The sequence below is a fragment of the Bombina bombina genome, chromosome 5 (assembly GCF_027579735.1).
Source record: "Bombina bombina isolate aBomBom1 chromosome 5, aBomBom1.pri, whole genome shotgun sequence".
NCBI lineage: Eukaryota > Metazoa > Chordata > Amphibia > Anura > Bombinatoridae > Bombina > Bombina bombina.
The window spans coordinates 1012841861-1012863902 of NC_069503.1; the positions used below are offsets into that span (position 1 = coordinate 1012841861).

The following is a 22042-nucleotide window of genomic DNA, read 5'->3' on the forward strand; positions in this document are numbered from 1 at the left end:
ATCAGAGGTATTGATCTACTGACAAGCTGCCATAGTTTTATTCACACCTGAGGTGATTACGTCAGTGGGCGGGTTTACAAACATAATAATACTCTCAATAAAAACAATGCTGTATACTACAATCTATAGTAATATTGTCAGGTTCAGAAATAAAATGTTGTTAGTGCGATTAAGTGATTAATACTACATACCACTTGAAATAAGCTGTTAATGCTTTGAGCGGCTTCAAATTATAAAAAGCCAATCGCCGGTCAGGAAGTATATTTTTCTCCCATTACAGCATCATAAGGGGCGTGATTCTAATACGTCACTGACTAAGCTAAACAAAGAAAACTTTAATCGTCTCACAATCCTTACACTCGTGAGAAAGAACAAAATACTTTTACCATTTAGCTACATGATTTGATACAGCATTGCCAGACTACTGATAAATACACTTATATGTTTAAAGGGGACACAGTATACATATCAATATATAAACTATAAAACAACTAGAGGAATTAAAAGATATAATATAAAATTCAGTTGGTTTGTTTATAAAACAGATTCTAAAAAAGAAAATAAATCGCTTGCTGTAATTATACAGAATAAATTCATATTAAAGCAGCTCATCTGATTAAGATAATACAATGTAGGATATTAAATCAAAACATAAAAACATAAAAACCCTGGTAAGAAACTTTAAGGCATAAAAGTTTACACATAGAACTGCACATATTGCTATCAAACATATGTTGTTCTAAACCTGATAAAAAGTTAAAAATAGGGCATAAATAAATAAATCCCTAAAATTCTAAAAAATACCTAAAAAAACTAGTTAAAAAATGTATTCATTATTAAAGAGAATTCATAAAGGGGATATTTAAAGAAACGCAACAATATCTATATCTTTATTGAGGCCATATGGTACCATACTGTTGAACAGGTGAATCCAATATGTCTCTTTTTGTCTGAGGAGGCGTTCTCTATCTCCTCCTCTCTTTTATTTACACATTTAATGAGGGGTCAATGGGCATTAAGGATATTATTCACAGACATTGGCACATTCTCCATAAGGAAAAAGTTCTGAAAAGCGTTTTGGAAAAAAGACCAGGCTTTATTTTCAGAAAAAAACAGAATCTAAAGAATATGCTTTCTCCTAGCCAGCTGAAGAAAACACAATCCAAGAGATCATGGCTTGGTGGTAGTGGGGCCAAAGGGGTAATACAGATGCAATAGACTAAATTGCTGTGCCTGTGATCATGCATATAATGGTAATAGAGCTACAAAACAGGTTATTTCTACATCAAATGGGAAACAATGTGATATTTCATCTTTATGCAACTGCAAAACTGATCATGTTGTATATTTGATGCAATGCAGTTGTGACCTGCAGTATATAGGCCGTACCACCCGCTCCTTTAAGAAAAGGATGTATGAACATATCACTAACATTAAGGGAGGCCTCAAATTACAGTCTATCAGAACATTATAGGATTGTTCACGATCAGGATCCGAAGTGCCTACGTGGCACTATTCTGGAAAATGTAAAATTACCTGAGAGAGGAGGAGATAGAGAACGCCTCCTCAGACAAAGAGAGACATATTGGATTCACCTGTTCAACAGTATGGTACCATATGGCCTCAATAAAGATATAGATATTGTTGCGTTTCTTTAAATATCCCCTTTATGAATTCTCTTTAATAATGAATACATTTTTTAACTAGTTTTTTTTTAGGTATTTTTAGAATTTTAGGGATTTATTTATTTATACCCTATTTTTAACTTTTTATCAGGTTTAGAACAACATATGTTTGATAGCAATATGTGCAGTTCTATGTGTAAACTTTTATGCCTTAAACAGATGATCTGCTATAATATGAATTTATTCTGTATAATTACAGCAAGAGATTTATTTTCTTTTGTAGAATCTGTTTTATAAACAAACCAACTGAATTTTATATTATATCTTTTAATTCCTCTAGTTCTTTTAAAGTTTATATATTGATATGTATACTGTGTCCTCTTTAAACATATTAGTGTATTTATCAGTAGTCTGGCAATGCTGTATCAAATCATGTAGCTAAATAGTAAAAGTATTTTGTTCTCTCACGAGTGTAAGGATTGTGAGACGATTAAAGTTTTCTTTGTTTAGCTTAGTCAGTGACGTATTAGAATCACGCCCCTTATGACGCGGTAATGGGAGAAAAATATACTTCCTGACCGGCGATCGGCTTTTTATAATTTGAAGCCGCTCAAAGCATTAACAGCTTATTTCAAGTGGTATGTAGTATTAATCACTTAATCGCACTAACAACATTTATTTCTGAACCTGACAATATTACTATAGATTGTAGTATACAGCATTGTTTTTATTGAGAGTATTATGTTTGTAAACCCGCCCACTGACGTAATCACCTCAGGTGTGAATAAAACTATGGCAGCTTGTCAGTAGATCAATACCTCTGATGAAGAAGGCAGACGAAAGTCACCCAGGCCTTTGAAACGCGTAAGGATCTTACTGACTGCCTAATTATACTGGATCCCAACTGACTTGATTGTATGCCACAGTTCTTTGGTGTTTTGCTGAAAATTTACCTCATTTATTGAGGTCTACTTTGAGAGTAATTTTTCACTGTTTGTGTTTTTAAAGTTTAAATAAACGTTATCCCACTATCAGTGTTCCTTCTTTCTCCTTGCTTTATATAAGCATCTGGGAAGCTTTATTATCATTGGAGGAGAGGAGGTCTGAAAGTTTCTAACTACGGATACTTCAGGAGCTATAGAAGACTCGCATCTGAAAGCAGTGGCTTGCTAAGTGAGTGGGATTGGATGGTGATTACGTCATTACTTACCTCATATGGATTGAGGGTTCTTCAAGTAAGTTTACATCCTTGGGGGAACTGTATTTGAAGATTTCCTGGGAAGACTTGGAATATACACAACTTTGCTCCTGGCTTATTACTTTACCTATGTGTTTATGGACTTTTTTTATTTTTGTTTTTATGGTATCTTTAATAATTTGTACTTAATATATTTATTGTATTTCAACATTAGGTTTTTCATTTTATGCTCTGCAGCGCTAACTTTTTATTTTTTTTATTTTTAATTTTAGAAGGGGGAATATAGAGAGTCCCTCTTTGCTTTTAGGTGTAGCAGCAGCTAACTGCATTTATAGAAGTAATATTCTATCACTAAAATATTTATTAGGGATTACATTTTATTTTCCCTATCTAGAGCGCTTATAGACCCTTAGCTTCCTGGGACTTTGTCACAGGATTCTACTTGTTTGTTATATATATATATATATATATATATATATATATATATATATATATATATATATATATATATATTTTATGTATATGTGTATATATAAAGATATAGAAGTGCAATCTCACTAAAAGGTTTCAGCTACTAGGTACAATACAAACAAGGTACAGGCACTCTCTGGAATTTTATTGTGCAAAAAAAAAAAAAAAAGAAAATTAATATAATTAATTTAATATAATATATATAGTGAATATAAAAAGTCTACACACCCCTGTTAAATGACAGGTTTCTGTGATGTAAAAAATGAGACAAAGATAAATCATTTCAGAACTTTTTCCACCTTTAATGTGACCTATAAACTGTACAACTCAATTGAAAAACAAACTGAAATCTTTTAGGTAAAGGGAAATAAAAATAAAAAACTAAAATAATATGGTTGCATAAGTGTGAACACCCTTGAACTACTACTTTATTGAAGCACCTTTTGATTTTAGTACAGCACTCAATCTTTTTGGGTGTGAGTTTTTCAGCATGGCACAAGATTTGCCCACACTCATCTTTGCAAAAACACTCTAAATCTGTCAGAATGCGAGGGCATCTCCTGTGCACAGCCCTCTTCAGATCACCCCACAGATTTTGAATTGGATTAAGGTCTGGGCTCTGGCTGGGCCATCCCAAAACTTTAATCTTCTTCTGGTGAAGCCATTCCTTTGTTGATTTGGATGTATGCTTTGGTTCGTTGTCAAGCTGAAAGATGAAATTCCTCTTCATGTTCAGCTTTCTAGCAGAAGCCTGAAGGTTTTGTGCCAATATTGTATGATATTTGGAACTGTTCATTATTCCCTCTACCTTAAGTAAGGCCCCAGTTACAGCTGAAGAAAAACAGCCCCAAAGCATGATGCTGCCACCACCACCATGCTTCACTGTGGGTATGGTGTTCTTTTGGTGATATGCAGTGTTGTTTTTGCGCCAAACATATCTTTTGGAATTATGGCCAAAAAGTTCAACTTCGGTTTCATCAGACCAGAACACCTTTTGCAACATGCTTTTGGGAAACTTCAGATGTGTTTTTGCAAAATTTAGCCGGGTTTGGATGTTTTTTTTTGAAGAAAACAGAATTTATGCTTACCTGATAAATTACTTTCTCCAACGGTGTGTCCGGTCCACGGCGTCATCCTTACTTGTGGGAATATCTCTTCCCCAACAGGAAATGGCAAAGAGTCCCAGCAAAGCTGTCCATATAGTCCCTCCTAGGCTCCGCCCACCCGTCATTCGACCGACGGACAGGAGGAAAAAAACAGGAGAAACTATAGGGTGCCGTGGTGACTGTAGTTAGAAAAAATAATTCATCAAACCTGATTAAAAAAAAAAAAAAACAGGGCGGGCCGTGGACCGGACACACCGTTGGAGAAAGTAATTTATCAGGTAAGCATAAATTCTGTTTTCTCCAACATTGGTGTATCCGGTCCACGGCGTCATCCTTACTTGTGGGAACCAATACCAAAGCTTTAGGACACGGATGAAGGGAGGGAGCAAATCAGGTTACCTAAACGGAAGGCACCACGGCTTGCAAAACCTCTCTCCCAAAAATAGCCTCCGAAGAAGCAAAAGTATCAAATTTGAAAAATTTGGCAAAAGCGTGCAGTGAAGACCAAGTCACTGCCTTACATATCTGATCAACAGAAGCCTCGTTCTTGAAGGCCCATGTGGAAGCCACAGCCCTAGTGGAGTGAGCTGTGATTCTTTCAGGAGGCTGCCGTCCGGCAGTCTCGTAAGCCAATCGGGTGATGCTTTTAAGCCAAAAGGAAAGAGAGGTAGAAGTCGCTGTTTGACCTCTCCTTTTACCAGAATAGACGACAAACAGAGAAGATGTTTGTCTGAACTCCTTTGTAGCTTCTAAATAGAATTTTAGAGCACGGACTACATCTAAATTGTGTAACAAACGTTCCTTCTTTGAAACTGGATTCGGACACAAAGAAGGTACAACTATCTCCTGGAAGAAAACCAGGCTTAGTACGCAAAACCACCTTATCTGCATGGAACACCAGATAGGGCGGAGAACACTGCAGAGCAGATAACTCAGAAACTCTTCTAGCAGAAGAAATAGCAACCAAAAACAAAACTTTCCAAGATAACAACTTAATATCTATGGAATGTAGAGGTTCAAACAGAACCCCTTGAAGAACTGAAAGAACTAGATTTAGACTCCAGGGAGGAGTCAAAGGTCTGTAAACAGGCTTGATCCTAACCAGAGCCTGAACAAATGCTTGAACATCTGGCACAGCTGCCAGTCTTTTGTGTAATAAGACAGATAAAGCAGAAATCTGTCCCTTTAGAGAACTCGCTGATAATCCTTTATCCAAACCTTCTTGTAGAAAGGAAAGGATCTTAGGGATTTTGATCTTATTCCATAAGAATCCCTATATCCTTTCCATATTTTATGGTAAATTTTTCTAGTTACCGGTTTTCTGGCTTGAACTAGAGTATCTATCACAGAATCTGAAAACTCACGCTTTGATAGAATCAAGCGTTCAATTTCCAAGCCGTCAGCTGGAGGGAGACCAGATTTGGATGTTCGAATGGACCCTGTACAAGAAGGTCCTGTCTCAAAGGTAGCTTCCATGGTGGAACCGATGACATATTCACCAGATCTGCATACCAAGTCCTGCGTGCCCACGCAGGAGCTATCAAGATCACCGAAGCCCTCTCCTGCTTGATCCTGGCTACCAGCCTGGGAATGAGAGGAAACGGTGGAAACACATAGGCTAGGTTGAAGGTCCAAGGCGCTACTAGTGCATCCACTAGAGTCGCCTTGGGATCCCTGGATCTGGACCCGTAGCAAGGAACCTTGAAGTTCTGACGAGACGCCATCAGATCCATGTCTGGAATGCCCCATAATTGAGTCAACTGGGCAAAGATCTCCGGGTGGAGTTCCCACTCCCCCGGATGGAATGTCTGACGACTCAGATAATCCGCCTCCCAGTTTTCCACACCTGGGATGTGGATCGCAGATAGGTGGCAGGAGTCATCCTCCGCCCATTGTATAATTTTGGTCACTTCTTTCATTGCCAGGGAACTCCTTGTTCCCCCTTGATGATTGATATAAGCAACAGTCGTCATGTTGTCTGATTGGAATCTTATGAATCTGGCCTTTGCTAGTTGAGGCCAAGCCCTGAGAGCATTGAATATCGCTCTCAGTTCCAGAATGTTTATCGGGAGAAGAGACTCTTCCCAAGACTATAGTCCCTGAGCTTTCAGGGATTCCCAAACCGCGCCCCAGCCCACTAGACTGGCGTCGGTCGTGACGATGACCCACTCTGGTCTGCGGAAGCTCATTCCCTGGGATAGGTGGTCCAGGGTTAGCCACCAACGGAGTGAGTCTCTGGTCTTCTGATCTACTTGAATCACTGGAGACAAGTCTGTATAGTCCCCATTCCACTGTCTCAGCATGCACAGTTGTAATGGTCTTAGATGAATTCGCGCAAAAGGAACTATGTCCATTGCTGCAACCATCAACCTTACTACTTCCATGCACTGAGCTACGGAAGGACGAGGAATAGAATGAAGAACTTGACAAGCGTTTAGAAGTTTTGACTTTCTGACTTCCGTCAGGAAAATCCTCATTTCTAAAGAATCTATTATTGTTCCCAAGAAAGGGACTCTTGTCGACGGAGACAGGGAACTTTTTTCTATGTTCACCTTCCATCCATGAGATCTGAGAAAGGCCAGAACGATGTCTGTGTGAGCCTTTGCCTTTGAAAGAGACGACGCTTGTATTAGAATGTCGTCCAAGTATGGTACTACTGCAATGCCCCTTGGTCTTAGAACCGCTAGAAGGGACCCGAGTACCTTTGTGAAAATTCTTGGAGCAGTGGCTAACCCGAATGGGAGGGCCACAAACTGGTAATGTTTGTCCAGAAAGGCGAACCTTAGGAACAGATGATGCTCTTTGTGGATAGGAATATGTAGGTACGCATCCTTTAGATCCACGGTAGTCATAAATTGACCTTCCTGGATTGTAGGTAGAATCGTTCGAATGGTTTCCATTTTGAACGATGGTACTCTGAGAAATTTGTTTAGGATCTTTAAATCCAGAATTGGTCTGAAGGTTCCCTCTTTTTTGGGAACTACGAACAGATTTGAGTAAAATCCCATTCCTTGTTCCGCCATTGGAACTGGGTGTATCACTCCCATCTTTAACAGGTCTTCTACACAATGTAAGAATGCCTGTCTCTTTATTTGGTTTGAGGATAAGTGAGACATGTGGAACCTTCCCCTTGGGGGTAGTTCCTTGAATTCCAGAAGATAACCCTGAGAAACTATTTCTAGCGTCCAGGGATCCTTAACATCTGTTGCCCAAGCCTGAGCAAAGAGAGAGAGTCTGCCCCCTACTAGATCCGGTCCCGGATCGGGGGCTACTCCTTCATGCTGTTTTGTTAGCAGCAGCAGGCTTCTTGGCCTGCTTACCCTTGTTCCAGCCTTGCATCGGTTTCCAGGCTGGTTTGGTTTGTGAAGCATTACCCTCTTGTTTAGAGGATGCAGAGTTAGAGGCCGGTCCGTTCCTGAAATTGCGAAAGGAACGAAAATTAGACTTATTCTTGGCTTTGAAAGGCCTATCTTGTGGGAGGGCGTGGCCCTTTCCCCCAGTGATGTCAGAAATAATCTCTTTCAATTCTGGCCCAAAGAGAGTTTTACCCTTGAAGGGGATATTAAGCAATTTTGTCTTGGAAGATACATCCGCTGACCAAGACTTTAGCCAAAGCGCTCTGCGCGCCACAATAGCAAACCCTGAATTTTTCGCCGCTAATCTAGCTAATTGCAAAGCGGCATCTAAAATAAAAGAATTAGCCAACTTGAGTGCGTGAACTCTGTCCATAACCTCCTCATACGGAGTCTCTCTACTGAGCGACTTTTCTAGTTCCTCGAACCAGAACCACGCTGCAGTAGTGACAGGAACAATGCACGAAATGGGTTGCAGGAGGTAACCTTGCTGTACAAAAATCTTTTTAAGCAAACCCTCCAATTTTTTATCCATAGGATCTTTGAAAGCACAATTATACTCGATAGGGATAGTAGTGCGCTTGTTTAGAGTAGAAACTGCCCCCTCGACCTTAGGGACTGTCTGCCATAAGTCCTTTCTGGGGTCGACCATAGGAAATAATTTCTTAAATATAGGAGGGGGGACAAAAGGTATGCCGGGCTTCTCCCACTCCTTATTCACTATGTCCGCCACCCGCATGGGTATAGGGAAAGCGTCGGGGTGCACCGGAACTTCTAGGAACTTCTCCATCTTGCATAATTTTTCTGGAATGACCAGATTGTCACAATCATCCAGAGTAGATAACACCTCCTTAAGCAGTGCGCGGAGATGCTCTAATTTAAATTTAAATGTCACAACATCAGGTTCAGCCTGTTGAGAAATTCTACCTGAATCTGAAATTTCCCCATCTGACAAAACCTCCCTCATGGCCCCTTCAGATTGGTGTGAGGGTATGACAGAGCAATTATCATCAGCGCCCTCCTGCTCTTCAGTGTTTAAAACAGAGCAATCGCGCTTTCTCTGATATGCAGGCATTTTGGATAAAATATTTGCTATGGAGTTATCCATTACAGCTGTCAATTGTTGCATAGTAATAAGCATTGGCGCGCTAGAAGTACTAGGGGCCTCCTGCGTGGGCAAAACTGGTATAGACACAGAAGGAGATGATGTAGAACTATGTCTACTCCCTTCATCTGATGAATCATCTTGGGCAATTTTACTATCTGTGGCAGTACTGTCCTTACTTTGTTTGGACGCTATGGCACAATTATCACACAATTTTGAAGGGGGAGACACATTGACTTTCATACATATAGAACATAGCTTATCTGAAGGTACAGACATATTAAACAGGCTTAAACTTGTCAATAAAGTACAAAAACCGTTTTAAAACAAAAACGTTACTTTCTCTTTAAATTTTAAACAGTGCACACTTTATTACTGAATATGTGAAAAAGTATGAAGGAATTGTTCAAAAATTACCAAATTTTCACCACAGTGTCTTAAAGCATTCTAAGTATTGCACGCCAATTTTCAGAGCTTTAACCCTTAAAATAAAGAAACCCAGGGGGGAATACGATACCAAATGAAGCCTTCTAGGAAGTTTTCCAACTACTTTCAGATCCTCACACATGCATCTGCATGTTTTGCTCTCAAAAGTAACTGCGCAGTAATGGCGCGAAAATGAGGCTCAGCCTACAACTGGGAAGGCCCTTCCTGACAGGAAAGGTGTCTAACAGTGCCTGACGTTAAAAAACGTTCCCCAAGCTTTTAAGTGTGAATTACAAGCATAAACATGTATAAAATGCCCAATCGATTTTGCCCATAAAAATGTCTACCAGTTTTATAGCCCATATTAAGCCCTTTATTCTGTTTGAGACTAAGAAAATGGCTTACCGGTCCCCATGTGGGGAAATGACAGCCTTCCAGCATTATACAGTCTTGTTAGAAATATGGCTAGTCATACCTTAAGCAGAAAAGTCTGCTAACTGTTTCCCCCAACTGAAGTTACTTCATCTCAACAGTCCTATGTGGAAACAGCAAACGATTTTAGTTACTGTCTGCTAAAATCATCTTCCTCTCACAAACAGAACTCTTCATCTTTTTCTGTTTTAGAGTAAATAGTACATACCAGCACTATTTTAAAATAAAACTCTTGATAGTAGAATAAAAAACTACAACTAAAACACCACATACTCTTAACCATCTCCGTGGAGATGTTGCCTGTGCAACGGCAAAGAGAATGACTGGGGTGGGCGGAGCCTAGGAGGGACTATATGGACAGCTTTGCTGGGACTCTTTGCCATTTCCTGTTGGGGAAGAGATATTCCCACAAGTAAGGATGACGCCGTGGACCGGACACACCAATGTTGGAGAAAAGGCTTCCGTCTTGCCACTCTACCCCATAGTCCAGACATATGAAGAATACGGGCGATTGTTGTCACATGTACCACACAGCCAGTACTTGCCAGATATTCCTGCAGCTCCTTTAATGTTGCTGTAGGCCTCTTAGCAGCTTCTCAGGCCAGTTTTCGTTTTGTCTTTTCATCAATTTTGGAAGGACATCCAGTTCTTGGTAATGTCACTGCTGCACCATATTTTCTTCACTTTATGATGACTGTCTTCACTGTGTTCCATGGTATATCTAATGCCTTGGAAATTCTTTTGTACCCTTCTCCTGACTAATACCTTTTAACAATGAGATCCCTCTGATGCTTTAGACACTCTCTGCGGACCATGGCTTTTGCTGTAGGATGCGACTAACAAAATGTCAGGAAAGACATACTAGAGCAGCTGAACTTTATTTGCTACATTCCCAGTTATAAAAGGGTGTTCACACTTATGCAACCACATTATTTTATTTTTTTATTTTTATTTCCCTTTACCTAAAAGATTTCAGTTTGTTTTTCAATTGAGTTGTACAGTTTATAGGTCACATAAAAGGTGGAAAAAGTTTTGAAATGATTTCTCTTTGTCTCATTTTTTTTACACCACAGAAACCTGACATTTTAACAGGGGTGTGTAGACTTATATATATATACACACACATATACACACACACACATATACACACACAAAATGAATAAAAATCTTACTTTTTCTTCTTCGAAGAAGCCATTTCAACACTAAGGATGACAAACACACGTGCAACAGAACGTAGAAATCGCATTGTTACAGCAACAGCTTCTTCTCTACGGCCAGGAGTGTATTTGTTCTGCAGTTCTTTTACAAGTGTTCCAAGAAGTGTGTCCAGAAGCTAAAAGACATTAAAAGGGACATTGTAAATAGTTAGAGATTCAAATATTTTTAAAATGAGCCATAAACTCCAGTAGGAAATTCAATCTTATTTCTTTCCGGATATGGTGCGTACACAGCTTGCGTAAGTACTGTTGCGAATTTCACTCCTGGCCAGAAGGAGGCGGCAAAGAGCAGCACAGTTAAACTGCTAAGTATCACTCCCTTACCCACAACCCCCAGTCATTCGACTAAAGGGAAATGGAGAAAAAGGGGTAGCAAGGTGTAGAGGTGCCTGAGGTTATAGTCAAAAGAACAACCGTCTTAAAATAAAGGGAGGGGCCATGAACTCACCATATCCGGAAATAAATAAATTTACCAGGCAAGCCTAAATTTAGTTTTTCTTTCCTAAGATATGGTGTGTCTACGGCTTGAGTAATTACTGTTGGGAACCAATACCCAAGCTAGAGGACACGGATAAATAAGGAGGGACTAGACAGGCAGTCCTAAACAGAAGGCAATACCGCTTGAAGAACCTTTCTCCAAAGGAAGTTTCAGCCAAGGCAAAAGTATCAAATTTGGAAAATCTGGAAAAAGTATGTAGAGAAGACCAAGTTGCAGCCTTGCAAATTTGTTCCACAGAAGCTTCATTTTTGAAAGCCCAAGAAGAGGAAACAGCTCTTGTGGAATGAGCCGTAATTCTCTCAGGAGGCTGCTGTCCAGAAGTCTCATAAGCCAAACGAATTATACTTCATAACCAAAAAGAAAGTAGTAGCAGTAGCTGTCTGACCTTTACGTTTCCCAGAGAAAACGACAGAGGGCAGAGGACTGGTGAAAAATCCTTAGTCGCCTGTAAGTAGATTTTACGAGCCTGAATCATGGCCTCAATGACCGATTAAGAAAAACCACGCTTAGACAGAATTAAGCGTTCAATCTCCAAGCAGTCAGCTTCAGAGAAACGAGATTTGGATGAAGGAAGGGACCCTGAATCAGGAGGTCCTTACTCAGAGGTAGTCTCCAAGGTGGGAGAGATGACATCTCCACTAGGTCTGCAAACCAGATCCTGCAAGGCCACACAGTGGCTATTAGAATCCCAGACGCCCTCTCCTGTTTGATATTAGCAATCACTTGTGGAAGGAGAGCAAACAGAGGAAACAGGTATGCCAAGCTGAAAACCCAAGGAACCGCCAGAGCATCTATCAGAACAGCCAGCGGATCTCTTGACCTTGAACCGTACCTTGGAAGCTTGGCGTTCTGACGCTACGCCATCAGATCTAACTCCGGCACCCCCCATTTGAGGGCTAAGCTGGAAAATACCTCCAGATGGAGTTCCCACTCCCCGGGATGAAAAGTCTGTCTGCTCAGAAAATCCGCTTCCCAGTTGTCTACTCCTGGAATGTGGATGTCAGATAGACAGCAATTGTGGGTCTCTGCCCACTGAAGAATCCGAGTAACCTCCTTCATGGCTAAGAAACTCTGAGTTCCTCCCTGGTGATTGATATAAGCCAGAGAGGTTACGTTGTCTGATTGGAACCGGATAAACTGGGCTGAGGACAAGCCAATAGAGCATTGTAAATCGCCCTCAACTCCAAGATGTTGATGGGAAGAGCAGACACCTCCCGAGTCCAAAGGCCCTGAGCTTTTAACGAGTTCCAGACTGCTCCCCAGCCAGGCAGGCTGGCATCTATGGTCACTATCAACCAAAAAGGTCTCCGAAAGCATTGCCCTGAGTAAGATGTTCCTGAGAGATCCACCACGGGAGAGAGTCCCTTGACGACTGATCTAACTCTATTCTCTGAGATAGATCCGCATGGTCGCCATTTCATTGTCTGAGCATGCACAACTGGAGAGCTCTCAAATAGAATCGAGCAAAAGGAAAGATGTCCATGGAAGCAACCATCAGACCGATTACCTCCATATATTGAGTCACTGAAGGATGAGCAGTAGCCTGAAGAGAGAGGCAAGAGGAAAACAAAATTTAGGTTTACCTGATAAATTTATTTCTCTTGTGGTGTATCCAGTCCACGGGTTCATCCATTACTTGTGGGATATTCTCCTTCCCAACAGGAAGCTGCAAGAGGACACCCACAGCAGAGCTGTCTATATAGCTCCTCCCCTAACTGCCACCCCCAGTCATTCGACTGAAGACAAGCAAGAAAAAAGGAGAAACTATAGGGTGCAGTGGTGACTGTAGTTTAAAAATAAAAAACACCTGCCTTAAAGTGACAGGGCGGGCCGTGGACTGGATACACCACAAGAGAAAGAAATTTATCAGGTAAGCATAAATTTTGTTCTCTCTTGTAAGGTGTATCCAGTCCACGGGTTCATCTATTACTTGTGGGATACCAATACCAAAGCTTTAGGACACGGATGAATGGAGGGACAAGGCAGGAACTTAAACGGAAGGCACCACTGCCTGCAAGACCTTTCTCCCAAAAATAGCCTCCGAGGAAGCAAAAGTATCAAATTTGTAGAATTTAGAAAAAGTATGAAGCGAAGACCAAGTCGCCGCCTTACAAATCTGTTCAACAGAGGCCTCATTCTTAAAAGCCCATGTGGAAGCTACCACTCTAGTGGAATGAGCTGTAATTCTTTCAGGAGGCTGCTGGCCAGCCGTCTCATAAGCTAAACGGATTATGCTTCTCAGCCAAAAAGAAAGAGAAGATGCCGAAGCCTTTTGGCCTCTCCTCTGTCCAGAGTAGACAACAATGCAGATGTTTGACTAAAATCTTTAGTAGCTTGTAAATAAAACATTAAAGCACGAACCACGTCAAGATTGTGTAATAGACGTTCCTTCTTTGACTAAGGATTAGGACACAGTGACGGAACAACAATCTCCTGATTGATATTTTTATTAGATACCACCTTAGAAAGAAAACCAGGTATGGTACGCAAAACTACTTTATCTGCATGGAAGATCAGATAAGTGGAATCACACTGTAAGGCAGATAACTCTGAAACTCTTCGAGCCGAAGAGATAGCTACCAAAAACAGAAATTTCCAAGATAAAAGCTTGATATCTATGGAATGCAGAGGTTCAAACGGAACCCCTTGAAGAATCTTAAGAACTAAATTTAAACTCCATGGCGGAGCAACAGGTTTAAACACAGGCTTGATTCTAACTAAAGCCTGACAAAACGCCTGAACGTCTGGAACATCTGCCAGGCGCTTGTGCAGAAGAATAGAAAGAGCAGAAATCTGTATCTTTAAGGAACTAGCCGACAATCCCTTTTCCAATCCTTCTTGGAGAAAAGATAATATCTAGGAATCCTGACCTTACTCCAAGAGTAACCCTTGGATTCACAACAATGAAGATATTTACAGCATATCTTATGATAGATTTTTCTGGTGACAGGCTTTCGAGCCTGAATCAAGGTATCAATGACCGATCAGAAACCACGTTTTGATAAAATCAAGCGTTCAATCTCCAAGCAGTCAGACGCAGAGAAATTAGATTTGGATGTTTGAATGGGCCTTGGAGTAGAAAGTCCTGCCTCAGCAGCAGAGTCCATGGTGGAAAGGATGACATGTCCACCAGATCTGCATACCAAGTCCTGATCTTGGTAATCAGATGAGGGAGGAGAGGAAATGGTGGGAACACATAAGCCAGGCTGAAGACCAGGGCACTGCTAGAGCTATCAGCGCTGCCTGGGGATCCCTTGACCTGGACCCGTAACAAGGAAGCTTGGCGTTCTGACGAGACGTCATCAGATCCAGTTCTGGTTTACCCCATAGTTGGATAAGCTGGGCAAATACCTCCGGATGGAGCTCCCACTCCCCCGGATGAAAATCCGCCTCCCAGTTCTCTACTCCTGGGATATGGATAGCTGAGAGATGGCAAGAGTGAACCTCTGCCCATAGAATTATCTTTGAAACCTCCAACATTGCCAGGGGGCTCCTTGTTCCCCCCTGATGGTTGATATAGGCTACAGTCGTGATATTGTCCAACTGAAATCTGATGAACCTGACCGCAGCTAGTTGAGGCCAAGCCTGAAGTGCATTGAATATCGCTCTCAGATCCAGAATGTTTATCGGAAGGAGGGCTTCCTCCCGAGTCCACGAACCCTGAGCCTTCAGGAAGTTCCAGACTGCGCCCCAGCCCAGAAGGCTGGCATCTGTCGTCACTATAGTCCACTCTGGCCTACGGAAACTCATTCCCCTGGAGAGATGAATCCCTGGTCTCTTGATCCAGATTTAGCAGAGGGGACAAATCTGTATAGTCCCCATTCCACTGATTGAGCATGCAAAGTTGCAGTGGTCTGAGATGTAGGCGGGCAAACGGAACTACGTCCATTGCCGCTACCATAAGGCCGATTACTTCCATACACTGAGCCACTGACGGCCGAGAAGTGGAATGAAGAGCACGGCAGAAAGTTAGAAGCTTTGCTAACCTGACCTCTGTCAGAAAAATTTTCATTTCTACTAAATCTATCAGTGTTCCTATGAAGGTAACTCTTGTGATAGGGGAGAGAGAACTCTTTTCTTCGTTCACCTTCCACCCGTGAGACCTCAAAAAGGCCAGATCAATGTCCGTATGGGACTTGACGATTTGAAAAGTCAACGCCTGTATCAGAATGTCGTCTAGGTAAGGAGCCACCGCTATGCCTCGTGGCCTTAGAACCGCCAGTAGGGACCCTAGAACCTTCGTAAAGATTCTTGGTGCCGTGGCTAGCCCGAAGGGAAGAGCCACAAACTGGTAATGCCTGTCTAGGAAGGCGAACCTGAGGAACTGATGATGATCTCTGTGAATCGGAATGTGGAGATAAGCCTCCTTTAATAAATAAATTGACCCTCCTGGATCATAGGGAGGATGGTTCGGATAGTCTCCATCTTGAAGGATGGGACTGTGAGAAATTTGTTTAGGATCTTGAGATCCAAGATTGGTCTGAAAGTTCCCTCTTTTTTGGGAACTATAAACAGATTTGAATAGAAGCCCTGCCCCTGTTCCTCCCTTGGAACTGGGTGGATCACTCCCATAACCAGTAGTTCTTGAACACAACGTAAGAATGCCTCTCTCTTTATCTGGTTTCCAGATAATTGTGAGAGATGAAATCTCCCCTTTGGAGATGAAGCTTTGAAGTCCAGAAGATATCCCTGGGAAACAATCTCTAATGCCCAGGGATCCTGAACGTCTCTTGCCCAAGCCTGGGCGAAGAGAGAAAGTCTGCCCCCTACTAGATCCGGTCTTAAGGAGACCCTCCAATTTTTTATCCATAGGATCTAAGAAAGCACAACTGTCCTCGACGGGGATAGTTGTACGCTTAGCTAGGGTAGAGACTGCTCCCTCCACCTTAGGGACCGTCTTTAAGATAAAAAAACTTACACATAAACTGCAAAACAGTGTTAAAAAGTAGTAAACTCTTCGAAATTTTTACAGTGTATAAGGGACTAAACCAGCATTGCACCCACTTGCAAATGGATGATTAACCCTTTAGGCCCCAAACCGGATTTGAAAAACGTTAATAAACAGTTAAACACCTTGCCACAGCTCTGCTGTGGCTCCTACCTGCCCTCAAATACGATTTAGGAAAGGAATAAGCCCTCTATAGTGGTCCTCAGATGCCAGAGGACTCCTTTAGGGAAGCTGGATGTCTCAGTCTGAATAAGAACTGCGCATCTAGAGCGCGAAAATAGGCCCTTCCCACCATGCACTCGATGTTAGAGGGCCTTAAGAAAATACTCCTGGGAGTATCTGACTAGCCATGTGGAAACTAGGCCCCAAAAAAACGATTTATCACCCTCAGAGAAAAAACTTTTTTTTCTATATAACATGTAAACGTTTTGTCACTAAGAAATATGAGTATTAACATGAATATTAACCTTTTTTGTAAGCATGAACCCAGTCATAAATCACTGCATCAGGCTTCCCTCAATTATACAAGGCTCTGTCAGCATTTTCTAGATCTTATCTCTCTAGAAATAAATATACTGAACATACCTCAAAGCAGGTAATCTGCAAACCGTTCCCCCAACTGAAGTCTTTCCCATACTCTTCAGTTATGCGTGAGAACAGCAATGGACCTTAGTTACAAGTCGCTAAAATCATCAACCTCCAGGCAGATTCTTCTTCTAATTTCTGCCGGAGAGTAAAACAGTACAACGCCGGTGCCGTTTAAAAATAAACTTTTGATTGAAGGTAAAAACTACACTAAGTCACCACATATCTCTTGATACTTCCTATCTTGTCGAGAGCTGCAAGAGAATGACTGGGGGTGGCAGTTAGGGGAAGAGCTATATAGAAAGCTCTGCTGTGGGTGTCCTCTTGCAGCTTCCTGTTGGGAAGGAGAATATCCCACAAGTAATGGATGAACCCGTGGACTGGATACACCTTACAAGAGAAAGTGTGAAGAGAAGACCAAGTTGCAACCTTGCAAATCTGTTCCACAGAAGCTTCATTCTTGAATGCCCATGAGGAAGCAACAGCCCTCGTAGAATGAGCCGTAACTCTCTCTGGAGGCTGCTGTCAAGCAGTCTCATATGTAAACGTATGATACTCTTCAGCCAAAAAGAAAGAGAAGTAGCCGTAGCCTTCTGTCCTTTACGTTTTCCTGAGAAAACCACAAACAAAGCAGGAGACGAAAATCCTTAGTCAACTGCAGATGAAACTAAGGCACGAACCACGTCCCAATAGAGTAGAAGCCGTTCCTTCTGAGAAGGATTAGGACACAAGGAAGGAACAACAATCTCCTGATTAATGTTCCAATCAGAAACAACTTTAGGAAGAAATCCTAATTTAGTACGTAAAACTACCTTATCTGAATGAAAAATAAGGTAAGGAGACTCGTACTGCAAAGCCGAGAGCTCTGACACTCTGCGAACAGAAGAAATAGCAACCAGAAATAAAACTTTCCAAGATAACAATTTAATATCTAAGGAATGCATAGGCTCAAACGGAGCCCCTTGAAGAATTTTAAGCACTAAATTCAGACTCCATTGAGGAGTAACTGGCTTGAACACAGGCCTGATCCTGACCAAGGCCTGACAAAATGATTGTACATCTGGAACATCTGCCAGATGTTTGTGTAACAAAATAGATAAGGCAGATTTGCCCCTTTAGGGAACTTGTCGATAATCCTCTCTCCAAACCCCCTTGGAGAAAAGACAAAATTCTAGGAATCCTAACTCTACTCCGTGAGTAGCCCTTGGATTCACACCAATAGAGATATTTACGCCATATCCTATGGTAAATCTTTCTAGTTACAGGCTTACGAGCCTGAATCATGGTCTCTAAGACAGATTCTGAAAAACCCGGCTTGGATAAAATTAAGCGTTCAATCTCCAAGCAGTCAGTTTCAGAGAAACTAGATTTGGGTGAAGGAATGGCCCTTAAATTAGAAGGTCCTTCCTCAACGGAAGTCTCCAAGGTGGAAGAGATGACATGTCCACCAGATCTGCATACCAAATCCTGCGAGGCCAAGCTGGTGCAATTAGGATCACCGATGCCTTCTCCCGCTTGATTCGAGCAATGACCTGAGGAAGAAGAACAAACAGAGAAAATAGGTATGCGAGACTGAAGGTCCAAGGGACCGTCAGAGCATTTATCAGTTCCGCCCGGGGTCCCTGGACCTCAACCCGTATCTCAGGAGCTTGGCATTCTGTCGAGATGCCATGAGATCCAATTCTGGCTGACCCCACTTGAGAATCAGGTCTGAGAACACATTCGGATGGAGTCCCCACTCCCCCGGATGAAAGGTCTGCCTGCTCAGGAAGTCCGCCTCCCAGTTGTCCACCCCTGGAATGTGGATCGCCGACAGACAGCAAGAGTGGGATTCCGCCCACTGAATTATTTTGGTTACCTCATTCAACGCTGAGGAACTCCTCGTTCCTCTCTGATGATTGATGTAGGCCACTGAAGTTATGTTGTCTGACTGGAACCTGATGAACTGGACCGAGGCTAACTGGGGCCAGGCCAGAAGAGCACTGAAGATCGCACTCAGTTCCAGAATGTTTATAGGTAGAACAGACTGAGTCCAAACTCCCTGAGCCTTTAGGGAGCCCCAGACTGCTCCCCATCCTAGAAGGCTGGCGTCTGTTGTCACAAACACCCAAGATGGCCTGCGAAAGCAGGTTCCCAGGGAGATATGACCCAGAGACAACAACCATTGAAGAGAATCCCTTGTCTCCTGCTCCAGAAGTATTCAATGAGACAAATCCGCATAATCTCCGTCCCACTGCCTGAGCATGTTTAACTGCAGGGGTCTGAGATGGAACCGACCAAACGGGATGATGTCCATTGCCGCTACCATCAGCCTGATTACCTCCATGCACTGAGCCAATGATGGCCAAGGAGTGGACTGAAGAATTAGACAAGTATCGAAAATCTTTGAGTTCCTGACTTCTGTCAGAAAAATCTTCATTGATAGGGAATCTATTATGGTTCCCAGGAAAGTTACCCTTGTATTTAAGACTAAGGAACTCGTTCCCAAATTTACCTTCCAGCCGTAGAGATCGCAGGAAGGATAACAACATTTCTGTGTGGAATCCTGCTTGCTGTAAAAATGGCGCCTGGACTAGGATGTCGTCCAGATAGGGCACCACCGCAATGCCCCGTAACCGAAGCACCGCCAACAGCAAACCCAGAACCTTTGAGAAACTTCTGGGAGCTGTGGCAAGACCGAAGGGCAGAGTCCCGAATTGGAAGTGTTTGTCTAGAAAAGCAAACCTTAGAAAACCTGTGATGATCCCTGTGAATGGGAACATGCATTTAAATCCACAGATGTCATAAATTGACTCTCTTGGACCAAAGGGAGAATAGAACAAAGTGTTTCCATCTTGAAGGACGGTACTCTGAGGAATTTGTTTAGACTCTTGAGATCTAAAACAGGCCTGAAATTTCACTCTTTTTTGGGAACCATGAACAGATTGGAATAAAATCCCAGACCCCATTCCTGAATCGGAACAAGAACTATCACTCCCAGATCGGAGAGGTCTCTTACACAGTGTAAGAACGCCTCTCTCTTTGTCTGCTCTACAGATAATTTTGAAAGCAGAAATCTGCCTCTGGGAGGAAAACTTGATTCAATAGCAGGTTTCTTGGATTGTTTTCCCTTATTCGAAGACTGATTGGGTCTCCATGAAGGTTTAGACTGTTCCTGTTTGGAGGCGGAAGAGGAAGAATTTCCCTTGAAATTTCGAAAGGAACGAAAATGACTGTTGTCCGTTTTGTTTTGTTTTCTCTTGCCCAAACAAGGTCTTCCCCTTGTAAGGAATCGCTAAAAGCTTAGACTTCGAGGATACATTCGCAGCCCAAGGCTTTAACCATAAGGCTCTGTGAGCTAGAACAGAGAAACCTGAAATCTTTGCTCCCAGTTTGATAACTTGAAGGGAAGCATCTGTAATAAAGGAATTAGCCAATTTAAGAGCTTTTATCCTATACTGGATTTCATCCAGGGGAGGAGTTTCTGTCCTAATAGCATCAGACAACACATCAAACCAATATGCCGCCCCACTAGTGACAGTAGCAATGCACACAGCTGGCTGCCATTGTAAGCCCTGGTGTACATACATCTTTTTGAGTAACCCCTCTAATTGTCCCTAGGATCTTTGAAAGCACAACTATCCTCTATGGGTATAGTAGTTCTCTTAGATAAAGTGGAAACAGCTCCTTCCACCTTGGTGACTGCTTGCCAAGCCTTCTATACCGAGTCGGCTATGGGAAACTTCTTTTTAAATATAGGAGATTGAGAAAAAACATAATTTATGTAAGAACTTACCTGATAAATTCATTTCTTTCATATTAACAAGAGTCCATGAGCTAGTGACGTATGGGATATACATTCCTACCAGGAGGGGCAAAGTTTCCCAAACCTTAAAATGCCTATAAATACACCCCTCACCACACCCACAAATCAGTTTAACGAATAGCCAAGAAGTGGGGTGATAAGAAAAAGTGCGAAGCATATAAAATAAGGAATTGGAATAATTGTGCTTTATACAAAAAAATCATAACCACCACAAAAAAGGGTGGGCCTCATGGACTCTTGTTAATATGAAAGAAATGAATTTATCAGGTAAGTTCTTACATAAATTATGTTTTCTTTCATGTAATTAACAAGAGTCCATGAGCTAGTGACGTATGGGATAATGACTACCCAAGATGTGGATCTTTCCACACAAGAGTCACTAGAGAGGGAGGGATAAAATAAAGACAGCCAATTCCTGCTGAAAATAATCCACACCCAAAATAAAGTTTAACAAAAAACATAAGCAGAAGATTCAAACTGAAACCGCTGCCTGAAGAACTTTTCTACCAAAAACTGCTTCAGAAGAAGAAAATACATCAAAATGGTAGAATTTAGTAAAAGTATGCAAAGAAGACCAAGTTGCTGCTTTGCAGATCTGGTCAACCGAAGCCTCATTCCCAAACGCCCAGGAAGTAGATACTGACCTAGTAGAATGAGCTGTAATTCTTTGAGGCGGAGTTTTACCCGACTCAACATAGGCAAGATGAATTAAAGATTTCAACCAAGATGCCAAAGAAATGGCAGAAGCTTTCTGGCCTTTCCTAGAACCGGAAAAGATAACAAATAGACTAGAAGTCTTACGGAAAGATTTCGTAGCTTCAACATAATATTTCAAAGCTCTAACAACATCCAAAGAATGCAATGATTTCTCCTTAGAATTCTTAGGATTAGGACATAATGAAGGAACCACAATTTCTCTACTAATGTTGTTGGAATTCACAACTTTAGGTAAAAATTCAAAAGAAGTTCGCAACACCGCCTTATCCTGATGAAAAATCAGAAAAGGAGACTCACATGAAAGAGCAGATAATTCAGAAACTCTTCTAGCAGAAGAGATAGCCAAAAGGAACAAAACTTTCCAAGAAAGTAATTTAATGTCCAATGAATGCATAGGTTCAAACGGAGGAGCTTGAAGAGCTCCCAGAACCAAATTCAAACTCCAAGGAGGAGAAATTGACTTAATGACAGGTTTTATACGAACCAAAGCTTGTACAAAACAATGAATATCAGGAAGAATAGCAATCTTTCTGTGAAAAAGAACAGAAAGAGCAC

At 41.7% G+C, this 22042-nt stretch overlaps 1 protein-coding gene across 1 annotated transcript in view; it reads right to left on the bottom strand.

Annotated features, from left to right (window-relative positions):
- The window catches only part of UBR5 (ubiquitin protein ligase E3 component n-recognin 5), an 877374-nt gene that overhangs the window by 231931 nt on the left and 623401 nt on the right, over window positions 1-22042 (bottom strand). Inside the window, exon 28 of the mRNA XM_053715922.1 lies at window positions 10889-11049. Within this exon, the coding sequence (XP_053571897.1) occupies window positions 10889-11049 (161 nt within the window). The remainder of the gene's footprint in view (window positions 1-10888; window positions 11050-22042) is intronic.